Raw genomic sequence first — 17,974 nt, forward strand, 5'->3', positions numbered from 1 at the left:
TTGTTCTTTTGAACAGATGCACGGTGCTTTCTTGTCTAGAGAGTATCATAATCTATTTCACCCTCAGATGGCCACTGGCTTGCTCCCAATTTTTCTCTATTACAAACTGTACTACTTTGAATACTCTGGCTCATGTATCTTTGCTCACTTGATGAGTGTATCTGTGAGATATAATTCTGGAAGTGAATATTGCATTGTTTGTTTGTTTTTTTGAGATAGGGTCTCGCTCTGACGCCCAGGCTGGAGTGCAGTGGTGCCATTATGGCTCACTGCAACCTCTGCATCCCTGGGCTCAAGCGATCCTCCCACCTCAGCATCCCAAGTAGCTGGGACCACAGGCATACAGCACTACACCTGGCTAATTTTTCTATTTTTTGTAGAGACAGGGTTTCTCCATGTTTCCCAGGTTGGTCTTGAATTCCTAGGTTCAAGCAATCCTCCTGCCTCGGCCTCCCAAAATGCTGGGATTACAGGCATGAGCCACCACACCCAGCCCTGTGCATTTTAATGTTGTTAAATATTGCCAAATTGCCCTCAGAGAAGGTAATACTGATTTACACTTCCATCAACAATATATGAGACAGCTCATTTCCCAACACTTGTGCCATGCTGATCATTTAAAAAGCCTCTGTTTGTTTGTTTGTTTGTTTGTTTGAGACAATTTCGCTCTTGTTGCCCAGGCTGGAGTGCAATGGCACAATCTCGGCTCACTGCAATCTCCACCTCCTGAGTTCAAGTGATTCCCCTGCCTCAACCTCCCAAGTAGCTGGGATTACAGGCATGTGCCACCACGCCCATCTAATTTTGTATTTTTAGTAGAGACAGGATTTCTCCGTGTTGGTCAGGCTGTTCTCGAACTCCTGACCTCAGGTGATCCGCCCACCTTGGCCTCCCAAAGTGCTGGGATTACAGGCGTGAGCCACTGCACCTGGCTAAAAGCCTCATTTTTAACTTACATTTCTTTATTAACGAGAGTAAGGATTTTTTATACATCCTTAGTGGATGTATGCATTTCTTCTATGAATTATTCATCATGTTCTTGACTATTTTGATTTGTGATTTTCTTTTTTTTTTTTCTTTTGAGACGTAGTCTCACTCTGTCATCCAGGCTGGAGTGCAGTGGTGCGATCTCGGCTCACTGCAAGCTCCGCCTCCCGGGCTCACACCATTCTCCTGCCTCAGCCTCCCAAGTAGCTGGGACTACAGGAGCCCGCCACCACGCCCGGCTAATTTTTTGTATTTTTAGTAGAGATGGGGTTTCACTGTGTTCGCCAGGATGATCTCCATCTCCTGACCTCGTGATCCACCCGCCTCGGACTCCCAAAGTGCTGGGATTACAGGCATGAGCCACCGTGCCTGGCCAATTTGTGATTTTCTTTCTTTCTTTCATCCTCTCCTCTCCTCTTTTCTTTTCTCTCAGGGTTTTGCTCTGTCTTCTAGGCTGGAGTGCAGTGGTGCAATCTTGGCTCACTGCAGCCTCAACTTCCTGGGCTCAATCAATCCTCCCCCCTCAGCCTCCCAAGTAGCTGGGACTACAGGCACATGCCACCATGCCTGGCTAACTTTTGTATTTTTTGGTAGAGACAGGTCTCCCTATGTTGCCCAGGCTGGTCTTGAACTCCTAAGCTCAAGCAATCCTCCCACTTCCACCTCCCAAAGTGCTGGGATTACAGTCGTGAGCCACCACGCTCAGATTTTGTCTTTCACTGATGGTAGGGACTATATTTATTATGGATACTAGCCTTCTATATGTGCTGCAAGTATTTTTCTCCCAGCTTGCCCTGCGTTTTAAAACTTTGTGGTGTCTTTGCCGCTTGCCCACCAACCTATGTATCCTTGAAGGTCATGCTTCTCATCGATATCGAGCTGGCTTACATGAACACCAACCATGAGGACTTCATAGGCTTTGCCAAGTGAGTGCTCCCCCAGGCAAAAAGTGAGTGCTTCCTGGGCAGAGAAGGTAACGTGTGTGTGTGTGTGTGTGTGTCTGTGTGTGTGTGTGTGCGTGTGTGTAGATGTGTAGAGCCCAGGTCTGCTAGGTTAACCCTCTGGGTCCTGTGCCCACTAAGCAGTGGGCAGTAGAGCTGGGCCTCTTGAGAGAAGTTCTGAGACTCCTCCCCTCCCTCCCATTAGTGCTCAGCAGAGGAGCAACCAGATGAACAAGAAGAAGACTTCAGGGAACCAGGTGAGTGGGCCGCAGCACCCCAGCCCGAGGGATGGAGGGTGCCGGACGGACACCAGACTCTGAGAGCCCCCTCCCCTGAGGGGAAGGGTCCCATGGGGGCCAGGGACCTGTCAGCTGCCAGCCACAACCCTCCCACTCTGCCTCAGTAACCCTCTCTCCTCTCTCCCCGATGCCTCTCGTGGTTGCTATGGTTACCTCTTTGCAGGATGAGATTCTGGTGAGTACCAGGACTGGGGCTCTCGGCTTGTGTAGTGAGGGGGCGGAGGGTCCATCGGCAGTGGGGATCTGCAGTGGGTAGGAGGGCACCCTTTGGCTGAAGCTGCTTGTACACACCAGCCCCTGGCATTTCACACCTGCCCTCAGGCCAGAGGCAGGCCCAGCCGCATCCACCTGTCCATCTGTGTGCACGAGCCAAGCACCTACTTCAGGCAGAGCTAGACCGTGTGGGGCTGGGTGGGTGAGGAGGCTGGGCCTGGCACGGAGTAGGTGCTCCTTAAGCATCTGTTGGATGGATGGATGCACGTGAGCAAGACACATTTTTAAGAAGCTGACAGCCATCGCCTCCGGACTTGAATGAAGAGACGAATGAGGAGTCAAGAGAAGTCACGAAGTCACTGCTCACCTGGCCTCCTGCTCTCTGTCCTTAGATGTCTGCGGAAACATCCCTCGTCAGAAGCGCTTGCTCAGTTGTACACATGAGCCCGAGGGTCCTCAGCTTTTCTTTCCATAGGTTCCAGAGGCCGTAGTTTCTTTGTAAGACTCTAGGTGTTTATGTGATTATTGGCTTAATGTCTATTTCCTTCCCAGGCCCCATAAGGGGAGGGCTGAGTCTGTCCCGTTTATCATTAAATCCTCAGCTCAAGCCCCTAGCCTGGCACGCAGTAGGTGCTCAACAGAATGAAGGGAGGAATGAACGAAGTATCAGGACAATTCAATTCAGCCAACACTAGCTGGTGCCTCCACGGTGCTGGCCTCTGGACAGGACGTGGAGACCTGGGCCTGCTGGTAGGGCCCAGCTAAGGCCCCTGAGAGCTCCAGGCAGGGTGGGAGTTGGGAGAGCAGGAGGTCCCTGGTGCAGGGCTGCAGAGAGGGCTTAGGACGAGCAGAGAGGAGTTCAGGGCTGGGTGTGGCCAAGGGGGGTGACAAAGACTACAAGTTAGGGTGGGGAGCAGGTGGCAAGATCTGCTGGTAACATCCTGGGACACAGTGGACTCAATTCCAAAGACGGTGACAAGACCCTGTGGGGATCCTCGCCTGATCGGGAAGGGGTGAGAGAGGCAGCTGGTGGTCTCCCCTCAGCTCAACTGCTGCTGGGCTGTGCAGCTCGAGTTCTCAGCGAGGTTCTCGGGGAAGCCAGAGAGGCATAAGGAGGGCTCCAGAAGCAAGCCTGGCCCCAGAGGGCTTTGCCGCCAGCCCCAGGCCTCCTTGAGTCTTCTCTGGATGCTCAGAGAAGAAGCTGGGGAGGTCAGGGTCCAGGAGGGAGCAGAAGCAGCTGCCTCATCCTCTTGGTCTGACCCATGACCAGTGCCTGGCCAGTGACCCTACCCCTGAAGTAGAATCCACAGGCCCTGGACTGTGGCCATGGCTCTGGACAGTCCTGGGGACAGCTGCTTCCTGCCATGAAAAGGGACCTTAGCTTGTTGCTCTAGGCACTTTGTGGCTCAGCCCTTGCCCCTGGGGACCTGGAGCCAAAGACCCTTAGAACCATACTGTCATAGCTTTTATTTATTCATACTACAAATACGTATTGATCACTTACTATCTACCAGGCCCTCTGCAAGGTGCTGGGATGTACTAGTGACCAAGAGTTCATGATTTAGCAGGGGAGGCTGCATCGACAGACAATCACACACACGCATGCAGAGAAGTTAATTAAAAATCGAAGTCATTGTTACAGAAGTTGACTTCAGGGAGTGATCAAAGATTATTATGGGAATCCTGATTTATCCTAGGGGCCAGGAAGGGGCTGCCTGAGAATGTGAATCCTGAGCTGATACTCAAAGGCTGAGTAGGAATTTGCCAGGCAAAAAGGAAAAAGTGCTTTCTAGGCAGAGGCAGCAGCAGCATGTGTAAAGTCAGAAACACATCTCAGAACAGATGAGACCTTAAGCTTCCAAGACTCACAGTTGGCTTCCCCAATCGGCCCCATAAACTCTGCTTGCATACTTTTAGTGACAGGGAGCTCATCCCCTACCCAGGCCTCCAGTTCCTTACTTGGCCAGGTCTGCCTGTCAAAGGCTCTTTATCCTGAGCTGATCTCAGCCTTCCTCTGTCTTCCACTCTGTTCACTTGTGGTTCAAACTAAGGCAGGTCTGGCCCCCACCCTCCCTGACTGCGAGGCCTCCGAGAGCTGGGGGAGGGGTGGGGTTTCGAATGCCTCTCTTTGCCTACCCCATCCCCCACGGGGAGGCTCAGGCCCTGTCCACTGACCTCCTGCCCCATCACCCTCCAGGTCATCCGCAAGGGCTGGCTGACTATCAATAATATTGGCATCATGAAAGGGGGCTCCAAGGAGTACTGGTTTGTGCTGACTGCTGAGAATCTGTCCTGGTACAAGGATGATGAGGTGAGTCAAGGACCAGTGGTCATCAAGGGGCTGGGCTGGTGGCCAGAGTCAGGCTCAGACCCTCCCATGGGCTTGGAGTGGGCTAGACCATGGAATAGGGTTTTAAAATGTCTCGTCAAAGATCCATGGGCAGGCTGGGCATGGTGGCTCACACCTGTAATCCCAGCACTTTGGGAGGCCGAGGCAGGTGGATTACCTGCGGTCAGGAGTCCGAGACCAGCCCGGCCAAAATGGTGAAACCCCGTCTCTACTAAAAGTACAAAAATTAGCCAGGTGTGTTGGCGGGCGCCTGTAATCCCAGCTACTAGGGAGGCTGAGACACAAGAATTCCTTGAACCCGGGAGGCGGAGGTTGCAGTGAGCCGAGATGGCACCATTGCACTCCAGCCTGGGGAACAGAGTGAGACTCCGCCTCAAAAAAAAAGGATCCACGGGTGGAGTTGGGATGCAAGGGTCCAAGGCAGGTGACCCTGGGGGTTCAGGGGGAGGCACCCTCTCACCCAGGTTGGAAGGAGAAGGTGGCTTGGCAGGACTGAGGAGCCTGGGGCTAAGCGCCCTGGGGAGGGTGGGCAGGGGCCTTGGGTGCCCCTCCCTGACCCTGCGGCCCAGCAGCCTTCCTGTTTTCCTGCTGCAGGGCGTGCCGCCTCCTCTGTGGCCCCCACAGGCCCATGACACACACGAGTCCAGCTGCCAGACACCCAGTTAACCCCTGCACCCCAGTCCCCTAGACCCCTGCAGTCCAAGGGAAATGCCCAGGGTGCCCCCAGGCTGAGGGGCAAGGAGTGTGGGAGCCTTGCCGAGGTGCCACAAAAAACCCCTCCCCGCCCACTAGGGTGCACAGAAGCCCCTGCCACCTCCTTCCCCTGTTGCTGGTCTCCTTTAAGAATGAGTCTATTTGGCTTTCACATCTGGATTCCAGAGGTGACCAGAGAGAATGGGGAGGGCTGGGGGTGGGCTTGTGGTAATGAACTCCAGCTGGCCAAGGAGTGGGGGAAGGGACCCTCTTCTTCCTGAGGGGGCTCTTAGAGGCTATAGCATCCTCAACGGGGGAGCGGGGCTCTGGTGGGGCCTGTGATTTTGGCCTCCAAGCCCCCTCCCAGGTCCCTGTCTCCTCCAAGTTTGTCCTGGGCAGGGGCCCCAACCCTCCACCTTGGGAGGGGCCCTCTGTCGTCACTGGAGGGGGCGCCAAGCCATCTGGACCTCATTACCCCAACTCTGGCCTCCCCCACCATGGGGGCCCCTGGAAGGGATGGAGTGTGCAGTGGCGTGGGGTGCGGGTGGGGGGTGGCTTCCTGCCGGTCTCTCTGCAGGCTCCCTAGATGCCCCCATGGGTTTGGGGTCTCCCATGTTGAGGTTCCTTACACAGGGCCAAGGAGACTATGTGACCTGGGGCTGAGGGCCTGAGACCGAGTGACACTGTGGGGGAGGGGCACGTGCCACTGAGGGGGGTCCCCTGATCTCATGCCTGAGCCTGTAGGTCTTTCTGGAGCTTTTGTGTACATCTGAGTTAAGTCGTGTGTGAAAACAGCTCTGAGAATCGTATGTGGGGAGGTGGGAATGGGCTGTGGGCTGTGGGTGCTGGGAGGCGGGGTGTGTTTGTGTGTGTGTATGTGTGTGGCTTGTGGGTCTGGTGTGTGGGTGTTTTTTAGGAGTGTGATTGGGGTATAAGCATCTAGGTGTGTTTGGAATATGTGGTCTGCATTTGCATCTGGGGGTGAAATCTGTGTGCCTGTGGAGTGACTCTGGGCATGTGCCTGTGCTTGGGGTGTAAATGCAGGTGTGTGGGGGGAGGGGGCTCTAGGAGGGAGGGTGTGAGTATGGGGTGTTTGAGAATCTGTGTATGTCTTTGAGATGTGAGGATGGGGGGAGTGTTCCAGTTGTGAGGGTGTGTATGGGTGTGTGTGCATGCACTTGTGTGTGTCTGTTTGGGACATGGGTGTGAGATGGAAAGTGTAGGGGTGCTCATGTGTGTGAGTTCTGGGGCTGTGAGTGTCAAGGTGCGTGTGTGTTGAATGTGAGTGGATTCTTGCACTAGGAACCCTGGGGATGTGGAGGTGGTCGAGGCTGGTGGGAGAGTGGTCTGTACTTCTCTACCCAGCCACCAGCCCTCAGGTTTTGGGGTGAGGGAGGCTCTTTGGGCAGACCGGCAGCTGCTCACATCCCCAGTCCCCATTGACCCCCCCATCCTCTCAGTCTTCCTCGGCCACCCTTCCCCCACCACCGCTACCCCCCACCAGTCCCACAGCAGGGTGGCACCCCCATCCCTCTGTGTCTCCTCCCAGCCCGCCCTGTGCCCCAACCCCCTGGCTCCAGGCTCCGGTTCTGGGATGGTGAGCAGGGGTCGGTCCAGCTCTCCAGTGGCAGCGGCGCCGAGGGTCTAACCCAGCCCAGCCTAACCAATGTGCAGACTACTGTACAATTTGGGAGTCCTGAACAGATAGTCTAAACACTGGGTAGACGGAGTGGAGGTGTCCTCTGGTCCATCCAGGCAGCAGTGTCTGTCCATCCGGTGGGCGCTTCAGCCCCATCCCCTGGAGATCCGAGAACCCTCCAACCCCAGCCTGTGTACCCCTAGCACCAGACCAGCTAGCCCGTGGTCCCCTCTCTGCTCCCAACTCCCCTTCTGCCTCCTTTGACGTGGCAGGGGTGAGCGGGAGCTGGGGCTGAGAAGGAGGGGCCTGAGGAGGGGGCCGGCCAGCAGGAAGGGAGGGGTGGGGGGAGGAGGCCGCTCCTACCTAGTGTCCAACCCCGAAGCACAGGGCGGGTGGTGGCGGGGCCTCTCTCGAACGGTTCCAGATGTTCCCTGGCCGTGTGTGCAACTTCCTCCTCTCCTCCCCCAGCCGCCCTCTGGGGCTCCAGGCCACCCGCCTGGCATAAAGAGGGCTTTATGTGGCTGCATGGGCCAGGGGGGCGTTGGGGGCAGAGAGGGGTGGGCAGGATGACGCCAGGATGGGGGAGCAAGGTCCCCCTAAACCCAGCCCCCCACCTGAGATCCTAGGCAAGGCTCATGCCCAAGCTCTTTGAGTCCCCGAGGCCCACACAGATGACCCCCATGAGCAAGTAGGGCATGGGTGACAAAAGCCCCTCCCCTCTCCCAGAGCCCCATCCTGGGGTACCTCCTCCCCAGATCCCTGAACCCCTCCCCTGGGACACAGCAGCCTACATACACATGTGCCCACACCGAGCACACACATGGGCCTAGCACCGCACACGCCTGTGCACAGATACACATAACTCCTCCCAGATAGCTCTAGATAAATCAAACACACAGCCCATTGTACCACGGTATGCAGGTAAGATGTGTACCCCAGTATAAGTCCACAGGCATGGCTATGCAAACATGTAGGCTTGCACAATTGCCACACACATCCACAAAGTGTGCACACATCCACATCGAGATGCAGACACACACTGACACATGATTCATGCTGGGCACATGTGCACACATACACAATAGGTAATAGGATATGTACTTGGGCTTGCATGTGTTGGCACAAACACACAACTACACACATGTTGCACACACAGGCACACCATCTCCAGGCTTGTGCTGGCTGCCCTATTGCTAACACATGGGGAGCTCGGGGGAGTGGGCTGAGCCGGCCCTTTGAAGCCGCCGGGTCTGGTGGCCCCCCTTCCTGGTCTCTGCAGTCAGGAAATGAAGTCAGAGGCGGCCAGGCCGGGGGCGAGAGAGGCCTGAGTGTGCGGTCCCTGCCTGAGGCCGGCCTGGCTTGTATCCAGGACTTGCCTGGGGAGGGATTGTGGGAGCCATTCTCAGCCTCCCTCCCACCCCTCACCAGCCCCCTGGCCTCCAGCATATATGCAGAGCTGGTGAGACTGGCTGGAATGCCAGTGGGGGCCGGCGGTGCCCAGGACGCCTACGGTCTGTGGGTAGGCTTTTATCTAGCTGCACCTTCACAGTGGGAGGGGGCTGATGCTTAGAAGCCCCGGGCCAGTCAGGGGGACTCTTAGGGAGTGAGGTGTGGCAGAGAACAGTGCCAACCTCACCCCATTGCTCCTACCTCCACCCACAGGAGAAAGAGAAGAAATACATGCTGTCTGTGGACAACCTCAAGCTGCGGGACGTGGAGAAGGGCTTCATGTCGAGCAAGCACATCTTTGCCCTCTTTAACACGGAGCAGAGGTGCCTGCCTGCCCCTGGTTGTGGCTGCTGCAGCCCCAAAACCACCCTCACTGAGTAGAAGCTGGGTACAGGGATCCAGGGAGGAGAGGAACCTCCCCTAGGCCCCACAGCAAGCCATCCACTGACAGATGCTTGTTGAGTTCCTGCTTTGAGCTAGACATCATGTCAAGACCTCCCATCCCCTCCCCCTCCCTTCCCTCCTCCTTCCCTCCCTCCTTTCCTTTCTCCCTTCCTTTCATCCTCCCTCCTTTCTTCCCTCTGTCCCTCCCTCCCTTCCTTTTTTTTCCCTCCTCCCTCCCTTCCTCCCTTCCTTCCATTCTCCCCTTCCCTCCCTCCCTCCGTCCCTTCCTCCCTTCTATAGTCACTGGTATAGTGCATGCTCTTCATGAGACACTCTGCCAGGCCCTGGAGCCAAAGGGCCCTAGACAGGCCTGGTCCTCTTCTCCTGCTTTCTTTCCTATAGGGTGGTGGTAGTACTAGTCCTCTTCCTTCCTGACCCAAGGCTGACTCTGCTACTCAGAGATGAGGGTTCAGTCCAGCTGCCATCAGAGGGGTCCTTAGAGAGCCACGGAGGAAGCTGGTGGGATCTGGGCCCCAAGCTAGAGACTTCGCTGACTATGGTTGTCCTCTTATCAAAGGTCCAGTCCCCTTCTAAGCATTTTACCATTCACTTCACTGAATCCTCAGTGACCCAAGGAGGCAGGAATTATTATTAACCCATCTTCCCAATGAGGACACTGAGGCTGAGAGAGAGGAAGGGACTTGCACAGGGTTACACAGCTGGGAAATGAGCTGGCCTCAGGCATGTTGACCCCAAAGTCTGGGCATGCCCTTAACCCCCAGGGAGGGTCAGGCTTTGCCCATCTGCCCTCACCGCCTGCCCTGTCTTGCAGGAATGTCTACAAGGATTATCGGCAGCTGGAGCTGGCCTGTGAGACACAGGAGGAGGTGGACAGCTGGAAGGCCTCCTTCCTGAGGGCTGGCGTGTACCCTGAGCGTGTTGGGGTGAGTGGCAGGGCAAGGAGAGGAGGGGCAAGCATGATCCTAGGGCCCCTGGGGCACCATCCTCAGTGATGCCAAGTCATGCCATGTTTCCGAGGCCTTATTTGGCTCAGAAATAATAGGAATCCTCCCCTCTACCCACTCTCGGGGTGGGAACAGAGATCAGTCTCCTGGTCTTCCCATCCTTCTCCAGTGGCAGTTTTGTGTCTCTGTCTCTGTTGCAGATGCCATTTCCTGCATCCCCTTTCTATGATGGTAGTTTCTTGTGACTGCCTTCTCTTTTCTCCCCTATTTCACTGTGGTGATGTCTAGAGTAGCCTGAGAGTTGGGGTGCAGTGTCCCAGGTTCACTCAATCTCTCCCCTTTTCCTCTCTGTGTGTTTCCTTCGGCTGTGCTCCCTGGTGGTGGCGGCGGTGGCAATGTTGGTGTGTGGGCCTCCCAGGACAAAGAGAAAGTGAGTGTGCCCTTCTCTTGCCTCCTGCCAGGCATCTGCAGCCTGGCACCAGCTCCAGCCAGGTTTTCAAGCAAGGGACCTGGAGATGTTCTTTTCTAATTTCTGGATTGGGGCCAGGCGCAGTGGCTCACACCTGTAAACCCAACACTTTGGGAGGCCTAGGTGGGCAGATCACGAGGTCAGGAGTTCGAGACCAGCCTGGCCAGCACAGTGAAACCCCATCTCTACTAAAAATACAAAAATTAGCCAGGCATGGTGGTGCGTGCCTGTAATCCCAACTACTCAGGAGGCTGAGGCAGGAGAATCACTTGAACCCAGGAGGAGGAGGTTGCAATGAGCCAAGACAGCACCACTGCACTCCAGCCTGGGTGACAGAGCAAGACTCTTTCTCAAAATAATAATAATTTCTGGATTGGGAAACTGAGGCAAATTCTAGGCACTAGAGTCAGAACCAAGACAAGGCTGAATCAGGGGAGTCTAGGGTCCTGAGAGGCACAGGGATGCGGAGCCGGGTGTGTGTTCAGGCCAGTCGCTTCTCTCTGTGCCTCAATGTTCTGGGTACCCTTGGAGGGGCTGAGATCCTGGGGATGCCTGGAGCCTGGCTGCATGGCCTGGCCACCCTGATGCTCTTGTGTTCTCCATGGCAGGCCAGCGAGACTGAGGAGAATGGCTCCGACAGCTTCATGCATTCCATGGACCCACAGCTGGAACGGCAAGTGGAGACCATCCGGAATCTTGTGGACTCATACATGGCCATTGTCAACAAGACCGTGAGGGACCTCATGCCCAAGACCATCATGCACCTCATGATTAACAATGTGCGTGCTCCGCCGCATGGGGGCAGGGAAATCCTGTGGCACTGGGGACGCAGGTGGCCACGTTGGCCTGGGGGAGATGCCAACCAGCCCTATGGGACCAGGTCCAGGGAGGGAGGCATGGTCCAGACCAGAGCTGTCCAATAGAAATATAATGAGGGGCTGGGCGCGGTGCTTCACACCTGTAATCCCAGCACTTTGGGAGGCCAAGGCATGCGGATCAATTGAGGTCCGGAGTTCAAGACCAGCCTGGCCAACATGGTGAAACCCCATCTGTACTAAAAATAGAAAAATTAGCCAGGTGTGGTAGCGTGAGCCTGTAATTGTAGCTACTTGGGAGGCTGAGGCAGGAGAATCACTTGGACCCGGGAGGCGGAGGTTGCAGTGAGCCAAGATCCTGCCACTGCACTCCAGCCTGGCCGACAGAGTGAGACTCCATCTCAAAAAAAAAAAAAAGAAAAAAAGAAAAGAAGAAATATAATGAGGGGCTGTGCACGGTGGCTCATGCCTGTAATCCCAGCACTTTGGGAGGCCAAAGCAGGAGGATCACTTGAGCCCAGGAATTCAAGACCAGCTTGGGCAACACAGTGAGACCTTGTCACTACACAAAAATTTTAAAGAATAGCGAGGGTTGTCCGGGCGTGGTAGCTCATGCCTGTAATCCCAGCACTTTGGGAGGCCGAGATGTGCAGATCACCTAAAGTTGAGAGTTTGAGACCAGCCTGACCAACATGGAGAAACCCCGTCTCTATTAAAAATACAAAATTAGCCAGGCGTGGTGGCACATGCCTGTAATCCCAGCTACTCAGGAGGCTGAGGCAGGAGAATTGCTTGAACCCGGGAGGCGGAGGTTTCAGTGAGCTAAGATTGTGCCATTACACTCCAGCCTGGGCAACGAGAGTGAAACTCCATCTCAAAAAAAAAAAAAAAAAAAAAAAGAATAGCTGGAGTTGGTGGTAGCACGTGCCTGTAGTCCTAGCTACTGGAGAGGCTGACATTGGAAGATAACTTTGAGCCCAGGAGGTTGAGGCTATAGTGAGTAGTAATCTCGCCACTATACTCCAGTCTGACGAAAGAACGAGACCCTATCTCCAGAAAAAAAAAAAACAACAACAACTGAGTAGACAAGAGTTCTGGTGGCATGATAGGTCCTAAGTCCCGTCCCGGATCTGTGACCTTGGTCAGGAGACTTTTCTTGTGGACCTCAGTGTCCTCATCTGAGTGAGAAAAGCGCGGTGGGGAGGCGAATCTTCCAGTCTACGTAGTGTAGGAGCCGCGTCTGAAAAGCCATACCAGCTCACAGTCCCAGCAGGGCCCGGTGGGGTGGCCAGGGCGGCACAGGCATCAGGTCCCCACCTCCTTCCCTCTTTGCCTACTCGCAGACCAAGGAGTTCATCTTCTCGGAGCTGCTGGCCAACCTGTACTCGTGTGGGGACCAGAACACGCTGATGGAGGAGTCGGCGGAGCAGGCACAGCGGCGCGACGAGATGCTGCGCATGTACCACGCGCTGAAGGAGGCGCTCAGCATCATCGGCGACATCAACACGACCACCGTCAGCACGCCCATGCCCCCGCCCGTGGACGACTCCTGGCTGCAGGTGCAGAGCGTACCGGCCGGACGCAGGTACCAGGGCCGGCCCCCACGGCCCCAAAGCCCCCCAGCCCGGGGCCCGCGGGAGGAGTGCCGGGACCGGGCAGTGGCGCGCCCGCGTCACCGGGGTGGCTCCCACCTGGAGCGAGGGGCGGAGCTTAGAGAGGGCGGGGCTTGTCGCGGGGCGGGGCTTGCCGTGGAGAGCTGGCTGCAAGGCTGGGTGGAGCTGAGACGTTGGCGCCGCTGGGGGCGGGGCTTAAGCTCCGGCGACCGCCTAGGGGCGCGGCAGGGAGGGGCTTGCGTGCATGGGCGGGGCCAGCACTGGGCTGGGGCGGGGCCTCTGGGTGGGCGGAGCTGCTCATCTCGCCTCTCCTTGTTCCTCGCTCCCTGTCGCCCTCAGGTCGCCCACGTCCAGCCCCACGCCGCAGCGCCGAGCCCCCGCCGTGCCCCCAGCCCGGCCCGGGTCGCGGGGCCCTGCTCCTGGGCCTCCGCCTGCTGGGTCCGCCCTGGGGGGAGCGCCCCCCGTGCCCTCCAGGCCGGGGGCTTCCCCTGACCCTTTCGGCCCTCCCCCTCAGGTGCCCTCGCGCCCCAACCGCGCTCCGCCCGGGGTCCCCAGGTGAGTAGGGGCTGAATGCGGCTGGAGAGGCTGCCAGACGGGCGTGGCCGGGAGGGAAATGGGGCTGGATTCCAGAGCATCGGACCTGGCCGCCGGAACAGGCCGTTTCCATCCCAGGCAATCGGACTCTGGGTGCCGGAGCCACGCCACGTGTGGCCGAGGGCTGGCGGAGCCTGCCCCTGAGGGAGCGCTGAGTCCCGGAGGTGGTCGTTTCTGGGGAGGGGGCTGTGGGGCTCGTCCCACCTGCCCCCTTCTTTCCAGCACTTGCATGGCGCTTCCCTCTATTTTCACTCTTGGCGGCCGCCCACACGTTGCATTCCTCCTCCTTTCTTCTTGCTGTTCTCTATCCTCCATTCCGTCCAATTCCTCTCCCAGCCCCTGGGGAGCCTACCTTAGGTCTGAGTCTGAACCCCGATCTGCCCTGAGTGTGTGGATTTCCTTCAGCTACCCTGATGTCCCCACTTCCCAGTCCTGACTCCTTTGAGCCATCCCAGGGGGTGTCCAGCCACTGGCCCACAGGAGCAGAGGCCAGGCTGTGACTGTGTGACTAGAAAGGTGTGTGATGTGTGTGTGGGCGTGCACACGAGTGTGAGAGTGTAAGAATGGCACCCAGGCCCGGGCTAGGACAGGAGCAGCTGGGGAAGCAGCCTGGGGCCATGGGCAATCTGATGGCTTTTTTCCTCCCCCTTCTTCTGGCCCTACCCAGTCTAAACCAATGTGGTAGGGGTGGCAGCAGGGGCAGGGATGGGAGTGGCTGAAGCCTGCTTCATTCCCAAAGATTTCTAGGGAAAAGCTTTCTACTACATCCTTTGGCTTGACCTTCTTGACCCATGACCCTCTTTCAAGGAAGTTCACTCCAATTCCCAGTCTGCCCTGTTTCCACTGGCCACATTCTCTAAGGAAGAACACAGCAGAACAATAGCAACTGTTTTGTTTCTGCATGGCTGGAGGGTAGGGCTGTCGGTCTAGCACCCATAAACCAAAATGAGGCAGGGATTGAGGCTTGCCCTGTGATGCTCTGATGACCAAAGCAGATGGGTAGAGGCAAGCAGCATGGTATTGGGCAAGAGGACTGGACTGGGAGTCCAGAGATGCTGCTTCACCCTGGGCCTTTAGACATGTCTCTTTCCCTCCCAGAGCCTCAGCATCCCTTCTATCAAATGATGACATTCTGCCTTTTTCCCAGGGTGGTTGTGGGGATTGAGGGAGACAGTGGCTATAGGGATGCTGTGTTAACTGCAGATGCAGCCGTAGGAGCACTTTTGCTAACTGCCAACGTGAGTTCAGATTCTTCAGGGTATTTGGCACCCAGGTCTATGGTGCGGTGTGAGATCTGTGATGTAAGGCTTGATGCCTGCCCCAACTCCAGTCTTGCTAACACACATGAGACATTTGGCAAATTATGACCCTACCTTGGGGAAAAGAGCAGTCTGGGAGAGCTTCTTCAAGGCAACCTGACTTCAGTGCGGTCTGAGGCATGGCTGAGATAGGCTTACGTGGCAAGGAATCGGGAGGGTATCTGGGTCAAGAGCTGCAGTGTGGGTAGAGGTGTAGTGTGGGCTGCATCGAGGACAGCCACTGGACAAAGCAGAGAACAGAGACAGAATGAGGAAGAGCTCTGTGGGGAGGGTGGGGCACAAGGTGGAGAACCTTCAAAGTCCGAAAAGTTTGACTCGTTGGGGCTCAATGCTGTAGGCAGTAGGGAACCACAGAAGGCTCTTAAGTGGAGAAATGACAGCTGGACATTAGCAAGCAAGCCAGCCCTATCTCCATGAGCAGCACGGGTGGTCCTCTGAGCACACCAGGCACGAGTGTGCAGGGAGCTGGTGCAAATGCCTCTGTGTGCGGGTGAGCTTCTGTGTTGTGACTCTGCCCACACGTGTGCTTCAGTGTGCTGAGTGGCTGCATGCCCCAGATCCGTGCTGCACGCGCCGCCGGCCAGTGAGGGTGCTGGGCACTGGGAGGTGGCGGGGAAGGAGGCGTATGCGTGTTATTTGTGGGCATGTGTGTTAGCGTGTGCATGTGGGCCATGGGGCCTCACGGCATGTGTGTGCACGCCCGGGCGTGTGCGTGTGTGTGTCCCCCACCCCCAGGCCTGCCCCACCCGTGCGTGTGAACTGCCATGTTGATTTCGTGCTGTCTTTCAGAATCACTATCAGTGACCCCTGAGGAGCGTCAGCCATGGTAGGTACATGCCTCACCGCCTGCTGCATGAATGGTGTGTCTGCCCTGCTGCACTAGCTCCACACGGGGCGCGCAACTGGGACCTCAGAGCCAGGCTCCCCGCCCCTCCCTTCTGCAGCTGCAGACTTGCTCTTTCCTCTTTTTGTCCTCGTGCCGCTGGCTCTCTCACCTCCCTTCCCTGCGAGCCTCGGGACTCAGTGCCACTGCCCAAGGCCTCCGTGGCTGAGCCTGGGGGCTCTTGGAACAGGCTCCGCGCCCAAGCTGGCAGACATGGGTGCTCTCTGGAGCCGTCAGAGAGGGCAGAGAGCTCATGGTTTATGGTGTAAAGGCTGGGAGCTTGGAGGGGGTCGTGTGTGGGGCTGGACTCTGAGGCGGCCAGAGGTCTAGGAACGTCATCCTGGGCACGCCATGCCTGGTGTGCAATCTGAGTCACGCTCCCTGGGTAGGGCATCCAGCTCCCAGCCTGGGGGCGCTGAGAGCCAAAGCCACTGCAGAGCAGGGTGATAGTCAGGGTCCCACCTCCTCTATCTGCCGGCAATCCAGTGGTGATCTAGGGTAAAAGCTTGAGAGTCCCATACACACGGTCATCCCACGATATACCTCACAGGCCAGGCAGGGACACACAGCCCCCTTCCCTCCCTCCCAGGTACCGTCATAACTGCTAGTGTGACTGAAGGCAGTGTCCCTGGCCCCAGCTGAAGCACCGTAGCCAGCCAGCGGGCTCACGCACCTTGGCCAGTTGCTCCCAGGGTCACTTGTGCCATTCAGCCGAGGGGACGACCGTGCCTGCTGGCCCAGCTGAGCTCTGCCCAGTGAGCCCACCCCCCCTTCTCCTGCCACTGACTCTCGCTCTTCTGCTTTTCCCAGCAGGAAGGGCCCAGCCTCACCTACGCGACCTGCAGCCCCCCGACCAGCTGAGGCTCCCCTCTTAGACATATAAGTCTATGGCCACTGGCATCCGGCTGCCTGTCCTCCCTGCCTCCCCCAGGGTCCCTTCAGAGGGTCCTGGGTTTCCTGACCACCCAGAGGGGCCTCCGGCGCTCCCTCCAGCCATCCCTTTTAGTTTTACCCTCCTGGTTCAAGCAGTGTTCTTTCTCTATCAGGCCTGGTGGCTGTTGCGTGGGGCTCCCCAAGGCAAGGGGTGGCCCCAGGCCAGTGGGTTGGAAGACAGGGTGACCAGAGAAGAGGGAAGCCCGAGGGGGCCGAGCATCAGCCTGAACTGCAGGTGCCCTGCCTGGGTGCCGTGTGAGAGGCCAGTGTGTGTGGGGTGGGGAGGGCCGCCACAGCCCCCAGGCGCTACCTGTGAAGCTACGGCTCCTCCCTCCATCTTCCTCCCCTTTCCCTTCTAGCCCCTCTTTTCCAGGAACCTTGCCACACCCACACCTGCGCCCTCCCCTCCCCGGCCCTCCCACCACTGCTGCTGCGTGGCCGGCCGGCCGTGTGCTGCACTTGCCTTACCAGCTCTCTCTTTGCTTTTCTCTCTCCCGTTTTCTCTCTGCTTTCTCTCCAACTGCCAGCCGATCGGGTCAGGCAAGTCCATCCCGTCCTGAGAGCCCCAGGCCCCCCTTCGACCTCTAAACAGATCCCTCCTCTTCTCGGAGACCTCCCTTTCCAAGCCTGCCTGGACGGCTGTTCTGTGACTTGACAGTGGCTCCCCCAGTCCCAAAGCCAGCCCCCTTCGTCTGTGACTTAGTCTGTTGTAGTGGTGAGCTGACACATTCAGGCGTGACCGTTGGTGAAAACTTGTGCCCCTTCTGTGGTACGCCCTTGCCCTGTTCTATAAATATCTATAAATACTCATATATATACACACCTACACATAGCCAACCGCCTCGCCTCTAGTGCTGGGAATCAGTCACTGTGCTATCCTTGTGGAGTCTTGTGGCCCAACTACAAGAGAACGCTGTCCCCCGACATCCCACTCCAAAGTGTGCCACCTCCAGTGAGCCTCCTTGTCATGCCCGGCCTGTGGACAGCCAGCCCCCACCATCCCTCCCACCCCCTACCAAGCATGGGGGTGCTGTGCAGGCAGCCGTGTGGCCTGACAGTCTCTACCAGTCCTGCTGTCCCTCGGCTGAGAATAAAACCCATTTCTGGATGATGGGGAATGTCTCCTCTGCTGGTTGTGTTCTCTCTGGAGCTCAGGGGAGGGGAAGGGCTAAGCCATTACTAGGGTGCTGTTGGGGGCGGTGAAAAGACCACATCTCTTCCAAGGGACATTTTTCCTGGAAAGCCCCTGGAGCTTAGCTGGCTCTCATCCTGTGAAGCGGGCTCTGGCCACTAGGGGGCAGGGCCATTAACTCAGCCTGGAGGGAGCCTGCGGGGCAGCCGGCATTCTGGAGGGACAGACAGACCACCAGGCTCAGGCAGGCGAGGGAGGCATGGGGACAGAACGGAAGACACCTGGGCTGGATGGAA

At 57.2% G+C, this 17,974-nt stretch overlaps 1 protein-coding gene across 12 annotated transcripts in view; it reads left to right on the plus strand.

Annotated features, from left to right (window-relative positions):
• DNM1 (dynamin 1) overlaps window positions 1–17,664 on the plus strand; it is a 51,551-nt gene extending 33,887 nt beyond the window's left edge. For 2 of the 12 annotated variants that reach the window (XM_030817923.1, XM_030817921.1), the window contains exons 12-23: window positions 1,843–1,913; window positions 2,134–2,185; window positions 2,391–2,402; window positions 4,638–4,751; window positions 8,785–8,894; window positions 9,788–9,899; window positions 10,339–10,350; window positions 10,998–11,168; window positions 12,548–12,789; window positions 13,157–13,372; window positions 15,520–15,556; window positions 17,074–17,657. In XM_030817923.1, the coding sequence (XP_030673783.1) occupies window positions 1,843–1,913; window positions 2,134–2,185; window positions 2,391–2,402; window positions 4,638–4,751; window positions 8,785–8,894; window positions 9,788–9,899; window positions 10,339–10,350; window positions 10,998–11,168; window positions 12,548–12,789; window positions 13,157–13,372; window positions 15,520–15,541 (1,134 nt within the window). In that variant the 3' untranslated portion in view covers window positions 15,542–15,556; window positions 17,074–17,657. Of the gene's footprint in view, window positions 1–1,842; window positions 1,914–2,133; window positions 2,186–2,390; window positions 2,403–4,637; window positions 4,752–8,784; window positions 8,895–9,787; window positions 9,900–10,338; window positions 10,351–10,997; window positions 11,169–12,547; window positions 12,790–13,156; window positions 13,373–15,519; window positions 15,557–16,423 lie in introns of all 12 variants that reach the window. The other 10 variants (XR_004031434.1, XR_004031433.1, XM_030817924.1 and 7 more) reach the window with 10 other exon arrangements.
• The last annotated feature ends 310 nt before the right edge of the window (window positions 17,665–17,974 follow it).

Source organism: Nomascus leucogenys, chromosome 8 (assembly GCF_006542625.1).
Source record: "Nomascus leucogenys isolate Asia chromosome 8, Asia_NLE_v1, whole genome shotgun sequence".
Classification (NCBI taxonomy): Eukaryota; Metazoa; Chordata; class Mammalia; order Primates; family Hylobatidae; genus Nomascus; species Nomascus leucogenys.